This window comes from Papilio polytes, unplaced genomic scaffold (genome assembly GCF_000836215.1).
Source record: "Papilio polytes unplaced genomic scaffold, Ppol_1.0 DF824180.1, whole genome shotgun sequence".
NCBI classification, from domain to species: domain Eukaryota; kingdom Metazoa; phylum Arthropoda; class Insecta; order Lepidoptera; family Papilionidae; genus Papilio; species Papilio polytes.
The window spans coordinates 2,528,460-2,536,895 of record NW_013525024.1 but is presented as its reverse complement, the minus strand read 5'-3'; the positions used below and the strand labels follow the sequence as shown (position 1 = coordinate 2,536,895).

At 33.5% G+C, this 8,436-nt stretch overlaps 2 protein-coding genes across 3 annotated transcripts in view; one reads left to right on the top strand and one right to left on the bottom strand.

The window, feature by feature from the left end:
• The window catches only part of LOC106111149 (solute carrier family 22 member 3-like), a 6,432-nt gene extending 3,789 nt beyond the window's left edge, over positions 1 to 2,643 (bottom strand). Inside the window, exons 1-6 of the mRNA XM_013293144.1 lie at positions 2,447 to 2,643; positions 1,717 to 1,931; positions 1,305 to 1,488; positions 940 to 1,069; positions 514 to 642; positions 128 to 320 (exon numbers count right to left, since the gene is read on the bottom strand). Coding sequence (XP_013148598.1) covers positions 128 to 320; positions 514 to 642; positions 940 to 1,069; positions 1,305 to 1,488; positions 1,717 to 1,931; positions 2,447 to 2,488 — 893 coding nt within the window. The 5' untranslated portion in view covers positions 2,489 to 2,643. The remainder of the gene's footprint in view (positions 1 to 127; positions 321 to 513; positions 643 to 939; positions 1,070 to 1,304; positions 1,489 to 1,716; positions 1,932 to 2,446) is intronic.
• Positions 2,644 to 3,385: 742 nt separating this feature from the next.
• Positions 3,386 to 7,470, top strand: LOC106111147 (E3 ubiquitin-protein ligase RNF13). Of its 2 annotated transcripts, none has more exons than XM_013293143.1 (4): positions 3,386 to 3,548; positions 4,333 to 4,515; positions 6,695 to 6,864; positions 7,271 to 7,470. In XM_013293143.1, exons 2-4 carry the CDS (start codon positions 4,429 to 4,431, stop codon positions 7,404 to 7,406), a joined length of 393 nt encoding a protein of 130 aa, XP_013148597.1. In that variant the 5' UTR covers positions 3,386 to 3,548; positions 4,333 to 4,428; the 3' UTR covers positions 7,407 to 7,470. The 2 variants fall into 2 exon arrangements, with proteins under 2 accessions (XP_013148597.1, XP_013148596.1); XM_013293142.1 differs by having other exon boundaries at positions 4,326 to 4,515.
• The last annotated feature ends 966 nt before the right edge of the window (positions 7,471 to 8,436 follow it).

Sequence of the window (8,436 nt, the reverse complement as noted above, 5' to 3'; positions counted from 1 at the left end):
CTTAATATCTATACATATTATTCTAATTGTAGTTTCTGTTTTTTTTTTTTTTGTAATATCAAAAGAAAAATTCCTGATTTCATGAATGTGATGTATTTGCTTTGCTGATAGATTATTATAAACTAACCTGGTACTCTCCGGTACTATAAGGGGTGTGAGTATAGCCAGCAGCATCGGCAGCGAGGTGGCCAGCACGAAGTACCGCCAGTCGGAGATCCACAGCGCCAGCCACGGCAGCAGCAGGCAGCCGCCGCCGAAGAACAGCGCGATTGACATGTTGGCCACCAGCGTGCGGTACCGAGTTCCTACGTACTCTAAAACTGGAAGAAAATGGCTCATAACTATGAGCTAACACAACAAAATAACACTAAGGGTCTGAAGGTTCTGAAACTATTCGGTGTCGTCACCGGAGGATAAAAACGTAAGTTGAGCCGTTTTTAATTTCTGCATAAAGTAATGTCTTACGATAATTTAAAAAATGTAATTTTAAAGAATAAATTTTCTTAAACTCACCTAGGATGTATATGATCATAAAGCAGCTATCACAGGACATGCCCACTATAAACCGGCACATCGAGAAATCCCAGAAACCGTTCGTGAACATGGTCGCCACACCGCCCAGACAGCCCACGATATTCGCGACTGAAATTTAAATTTTTCAAGCATACTAGAACTAGGAGTAGGGATTGCAAAATAGATTTATTGGAAAATTGCTTTAACATCACAGAATTAAACATCGAAAAGAAAAGGAAACTAGAAACTTCGTAATTTTATCCTCATCTCATCATCTTATCTACAAATCTCTTTATTAATAAAACTGAAATAAAAAGACATGATCTTACGAGAAAAATGTGCAATTCGATTTAAATATTGTTCTATGCTACGATTTGAGGATCAAACCTCCTCGCTCTAGCGAAGATAGGAATGTGAGGAACTTACAAATTAAAACAGGAAGTCGACCGTACTTGTCTGCCAGCGTGCCGCAGACGATACCACCGAAGATGGAGCCGACGAAATTTATCGTCTGAGACCACGGCACATTGCTCGCCTGATCGCACACCCATTCTCGCTATAAACATAACAAAGTAATATTATAAAGAGGAAAGATTTGTATTTTTGTATGTATTGAAACTCAAAAATTACTGAGCCGATTTAAAAAATTCATCATTAAAAAGTTACGATATCAGTTAGTAAAACAAGCTAAGTATTTTGTTATTTTTTAATTTATTTCTGACGAAGTCGCGAGCAACAGCTAGTAAGCAATAAAAGGCATTCTTATTTTGATTTACTGTAACTTAACTAACCTCGTTAACAACAGTCGAGTAGGGTATATCATCAAAAAGGAACTCCCAGCCGTTCTTACAAGGGACAGTTGGTGTGCCGGGCTCCGGAGGCACCAGGGTCTGCAGCACTTGCGTCCAGTTGGCGTCATACATCCTGCAATGGTCGTAGTAACCTTCGACCGCTCCAGGAATAGACAGGGTTCGCCTGAAATTATTGAAATTTTAGAGGAAATATAAAAGTGTGCTTAATGCAAAAATTATATGTAGTCGAAGTAATTTTACAGATAACCTTTTAGAAATGACCAGAAACATCATAAGTATTGCAATTCAACCGATAGTTTTTTTTATCGTCTTTTTTTCGTTCGCAACACATTCACAATTTATACTGGGCAGCAATTGCTGTTAAAAGGCTGTGTAAGGTGTTATTTCAGACCTGAGTTCTACACCAAGGCCAGCCAGCTCTGGCACTAGACACCAGTGCTCCTGCGGTGTGGCGGTGATGAATATCTGCCCCATATACACGAAGGCCCACACCATGCCAAATGGCAGCATGCATATAAACAGCAAGCGCTGGTACAAGCCAAGCTCGCCAACGTGCTCGATGACCCTATCGAGTGCGCCGCCGATATCTCTTGTGATGTCCTTATTCTAGGAACGAAAAATTAAAATTTTAATTATTTTCGTATGACAAGTATACTCAAATAAATTCTCAGGATCATAACCATAGAGCTGTAACAACTTTTACGAATATTATTAGGGATATCCTAGATTTTTAAGGCATTCATTTTCTAAGCAATAATGAGGTGTTTCATTTAAAAAAGAACCATTTAAAAGGAAAAGAAACGCGACGAAAAAATCCTATTAAAAATAAAAAAAATACCACACCTATAACTCAAACGCAGTGATTCACAAGCTTTTTTTTTTTGTTGCGGCATATATTTAACTATTTCAAAATTTGGTGGCACACAAAGAAAAGATAAAAATTATTTACAACTACTTACAACACCCTGCATAAATGTTCAAAGTGCCGCGGCACAGTGGTTGAGAATCACTGTTCTAATGCATGAAACAAAGAATGACATATGATACGACAGTTAGTTGAAGAACTTAAAACTTTAATACCCACTGTGTTTATTACTAGCAATTTAATTATTGGAACATACCTCGGTACTTTCATTTACAATTATTTCATTATCGCCTGCCATTTTCGTTTTCTTACTCGATGAATTCACGTACGAATTATTGATAAGTTACCAATAAACTGATCCACTGTTGATAATTAATACTCTTATCCTAATATTTTATTTCTAAGATAAAATAATCTTACTTTACTCTTTATGTATAAGTTTGAGATACAGATATGTTCGCCTTTCAATGTCATGTTTAATCAGTGTAAACCTTTACAATTTTTGAGTAGTTTATATCATAAGCTATCAAACATCCAAATCAAAAGGTATCGATAAAATCTGCTTATCATTAATTATTGTGTAAGCCAGCTCTCAACTTAGGCAAAGTAGAGTTCTTTGGTAGTGAAGTGATGAACAAATCATACGAGATATCGGCGCGGGGGTCGTCAGACAAATTGATACGAGGGAAACAAATTACGCGCCTGATATAAAACAATAGGAAAAAACGAATTTTGTAGTTTCACTGATCTCTATAAATGGACAGGCTAAAAGACGTGATGTCTTGTGCCTGTTTGATTTTTGTAATTCTGGCATTGACTGTATTGATTGGTAATGAGGATTCGAACCTAGAATAGACATAGAATTACGATCAATAACTTGGTGACCAAGTGCATTTATTTCAAAGCATAAGCTATTATTTCCAAGCAATGGCTTATCTAATAATACAGATCATTCCTTTTTGTAACTGTCAATTGGAAACGTTCCGAAACTTAGTACTTCGTAATTTTACACTTTAAAAAGACGTGTTCCTTATTTTTTCCTAATATTAAATGTTAAAAAAATACGCAAACTGTAATAGTTAACATACCAAAAAGTTTACTTCGTTTTGTATTTCGTATTTCTAATGTTTTTCTTCTATAAACATGAAAAACAAGAATGTTAACAAGAAGTTTAGGTTTACGAACGTGCCAACGATGACATTAGATATGGCATGATTTTTTCTCAAAAAGTGATTCAGTCGCAGTAGCTCATATTTTTCATTTTGAGAAATATTTGTTTGTCAAATAGTAATGAAATTGCGGATTGATTATAAAACTGAGAGTGCTCAATAAAAACGTGGATCAAAACCACTTCAACTGTAAGTGCGCTTTGCAACTATTGTGTTTCATGTACCGTTTGTTGCTGTTATTTGCTTTGGATACAGTAATAATATCATGGAATGAAGTTATTGTAAATGTTAGCATGTGACTCAAGGCCACCATGTCCTAACCGTTTAATTGGATTGAAATATCCAACTAATTTGCATATAGCAAAATTACGCACAGACTATCTGCAAAGCAAATATTGTGATTACGAAATTCACTTTGTTATCACTTTCAAAACAATGTACACTGTTGTATAAACAACAATTGATCTGCATTATCTCCTCCGATTGTTCTAAATTTCATTCTCATGTCAATGATAAAGATATTTTTCGCATTTTGTGTTATTCAAACTTTCGTATGTTCTGCAGTTAGCAATCTAAACTTTGTGGATCCTATTAAAAGTTACATGTTTAATAAATATTTGTATGGTGAATTATTTTTAATGCAGACAATATGTGATAACTGATATGTACAATGTTGCCTGCAGTGGCAGTTTTAGCACCACTATGCCTTCTTTACCAGTTTTGGGGGGGGGGGGACTTAACAGGTTTATGTATGACTGTATCTGCCATAATCTGGCATGGAACCTGATAGCATTAATTTTTCACTCTAGAACTGCTGCAGAAAAAAAAAATAACAAAGAGTAAAATTTAAATTTTTAGCTTTAATAATTTTGCAAAACAAATACAAAACTCATATTTGAAATAGTGTGAGCAAATATAAGAAATATAATGCAGAAACTCTCTTAAAAAAAGTATACCTATGAAAAGCTCACAGATCAGCAGATCATGCTCTGTCGTGGGGCCGTGGCACAACAGGGAACACAAGCGACGTGACGTTGCACCCTGCCGGCGCCGGTGGGGCCGCGCCAATATGCTGTCTGCCATAGCCTGCCTCCTGGCATTCATTGCAAGAACCACAGCCAATGTATATGTTTACACAATGGATACGCCACACACGGTAAATACATACTTTTATATGCTAATAATTGTATTTATAGCTTAACCAGAGAAATCAAAACCTTCATCATTTTGTGGAAAAACATGAAGTTTTAATGAATGTTAATGATGTAATAGATAAGCCAATAAAAGCAGTACTAGACCTTCCTGTTTGGAAGGACATTTTTTGTAGACTATGTAAAGTAATTTGTATCTCTAATATATATTGTCAGATTTAAAAGTAACTCTATTGGACATTTCTAGTATAAAAAATGTTTATTACTAACAAAATTGCAGAGCATTACTTGAGAATACCCATTTTGTATTTTTTAATACAACTTTGCAAAATAGAAAAATAATGTTTGGTCTCTGAAAATAACCGATATTTTTAAAATTTTTTTTAACATGATATGCATGTTCATATTATCATGTTGGTAATTTTATATCCAACATAACTATCCAACTTGAATAGCATTTGGCAACACACAGTTGCACATGTTTTTGCAATTAAAAAGAAATTTCATTGCATGACTGACTCCTACATAAGCACATTAACATAATGAATAATACTGATATAAAACATGTATAGATTTCAGCCTTCAATCATATGTTGCTATTTTACATGGCATTATTGATCATAAAAAAAAGTGGATGTAATAATCATAAAATAATTAGTTATAAAAAGGCTCACAAAGTTTAAATTATTTATTATTATTTTTAAGCATATGAATAGATAGATAATCAGTATATAGATTTTTTATTTAATTTATATATAAAAGCCAGTTACATGGAGATACAGTAATTTTAATAAGGAAAAAAATTGTAACTACTTAATAAAATTCAGAAACTTTATTAAAATATTCTATGATTGTGTGTTTAGATTGAAAAGTCACAATTATTGATTTAAAAGTGTTTTTATTTTTAACTTTGTTCTAAAGACCTAGTGATACAATTTAAACAAGGTTAAATAAGATAAGAGTGTGTGATAAATATTTAGTTATCACAGTATTAAAATATCTAAGGTATTCATAAAAAAAATAAAAAGGAATTCTTCTTGATCTCAACACTTATTCTCCTTTGTTTTGTTTAGTTAAAATCAAAAAATAAGAATTGCATGTAAGCTTTTTTAGTTTTATATTTAAATTATAAGCTTAAACTCTTTTTATAAAATTTTTTTACGAAAAAATCAAAAATCTTCATATCTTTCGATTAAGTCATACCAATGGATGTTAATGAATGCCACATTTAGTACAATTAATAAGTACATTGTTAACACTACCTCTTGTTAGTCAAATACACTGAAAACTGAATCATATTACAAAGAGATAAAGTCCATAATAAAAGTTTGACTATCAATTAATAGTAGAGTATGAACAAAAGAGTTATAATTACGTTTTTTGCTGACTTAGATTGATATATCAAATGTCAGGATTTTTTCTTATTTATGTTAATAATTTGATGAGAATATTTTGGTTATTTAAAATTTGTGTTTTAAACTAACTTACTGTGTTGGCGCAGCGACTCAAAGTGGGTCTTGGCCTCTGAGTAGTTTTGAACTACTAAAGGAATATAAATAAATGAGTTTTTTATGGGTCATTTGAGAGTGAAGCAATGTATTAACTATTATATACAATGCTTCCTGAAAATACCTAAGGAAACCTTATTTTATACTACTACACATAGAGAATTTTATTTACGTTATATTTAATCTTATTTGTTTACAGCAAGTTATCTCAGTAATCCACTAACATTGTACACATTAATGACCAGCAAATCTATGTGTTTTGTTATACTACTTTATTATTAAAACTCGTCTGAGTTTCCATGGTTAACATTTTTATAAAAAAAAAGTTTCTCATGGTCATTAAAAAAAAACAGATATAAATATGTCATTAGAGATGTAACCAAGCATTTGTTCAAAAATATGTCTCATGTTAAAATAAAATGAAGCCTTTGTTTTTTGAAAATGAGGATTATCGAAATTGCCCTAGTAATTTTTGAGTTCATTCATTATATACAAAATTACATCTTTCCTTACTAACATTAGTAACAAATATATATTAGTGTAGTGAGTAACATAGGGCATGTTTATAAATTATTTTAAAAATTCACGTTGAAGTAATCGCGAGCTACAGATAAAATGACATATGTACATTTCGCATCATTAGTGTGGGAATTATATGTTTATTTTTTATGTTAAGATAGCGCAGGAGTTCCCCGACATGCCGGCGACGTTCGGCGGTGAGGTGCCGATGACGGGGCTGCGCGGGCTGCTGGTGCAGGGGGAGCCCGAGGACGGCTGCTCCGCGCTGCCGCCGCCGCCACAGGTCACTGACAACTTCACCGGCAAGTGGATGGTGCTGCTTGCAAGGTACACAATAACATTTAATATAAGGCTTGCTCGGTGCAATACCACGACCAAAGAAGACAAGTGGAATTAATTCCGTAATTTGACTTCCCTTTCCACATTTTTCATACAAGAATAGAATTATTTAGTAGAGAAAAAATTACCGGTATTCATCTGCAAACGCGGATGTCTATGGGCACAAGACTCTTCGCTATTTTGGCGAATTCCGGTGGCTATTTGCTTGTTTATCACACTATACTACAAAAACATCCTTATATATGTGAATTGAAGTTTTCTTTAAGTATCTTGAAAACATTCTTAGTTTGTAGAAACTTTAAATAATTGTTTGTATGATGATGAAATTATTTCTTTCATTCTTTACTATTTCTATGTTATTCGATAGAACTAGAAGGTAAATCTTATATTTCAGGTATAACTGCAGCTTTGAGATAAAGGTTCGTAACGCGCAAGCTGCCGGCTACGACTGCGCCATTGTGCATAATGTTAACTCCAGCGATCTTGGTGAGTCTTACAAAGTACCGAAGAAACATCATATGTCGCCATAACCCACTCTTCTTAGATTAGAAGTTTTGCCGCTGTAAAATGTTTATTTGTAATGCATGTAATACAAAATTTCTATGACTAATTTTATTTCTAAGACACTTTTCTTTATATTATACTATTCTTATCTTACTTCTTACTAATATTATGACTGTCGAAGTTTGGATGGATGGATGTTTGTTAGAGTTCGTATGCCAAATTGCTGAACGGATCTCGTTGTAATTCGGCATCGATATAGGACACTAGCTTTCGCCCGCGACTCCGTCCGCGTGGAATTAAAAAAATCAAAAGTGCATAGCCTATGTGTTCTTCGAGCCCCTCTGTATTTATACCAAATTTCATCGAAATCCGTTCAGCTGTTTGGCGTAGTTATTTATATTAAGTTAATTTTTATGTAGTTATTAAATAAATAAATGTTCATCTCAAGTCAATCCTTCCGTAATTTAACGTTAACTTGAACGACCTCTTATCCGTACGTTAACCGCGTTGATATCGCGGACTGCAGCCGCATTCTCGTGCGGACTGTGCTGATATACAGACATGGCATATTGCAATAATTTATTACTAAATATCATGTAAGTCTGTTTTAATGTGCTTTAAAAATTCAAACCATCTCTAGATTTCTTATTTGATCTGTGGTAAGAGTGTTGTAGACTTTCTCTAATTAAATAAGTTCCTCTCTTTTCTCAAGTTTTCTCCATTCTGCATAGGGTCTAAATTACCTTAAAATACAAATTATAAAAACTTGTAATGTTATTTATTTTTTATTTAGAAATATTATGAAATCTTTGGTAACCTTTACCTGATATAGGTTTAATTATATTTTATGTTTAAAAATAATCTTAATTATTTTATAAAGGTAATTTATAGAATTAATATTAATCTTCTGCCAAGTTAAATGTTTCAGTTTGGACGTGGCCAAGGCCTTTGATCGGGTGTGGTATAAAGCACTTCTTTCGAAGTTGCCTTCCTACGGGCTGCCCGAGAAACTCTGCGCCTGGATTTCCAGCTTCTTGGAGGGTCGGAGCATCAAGG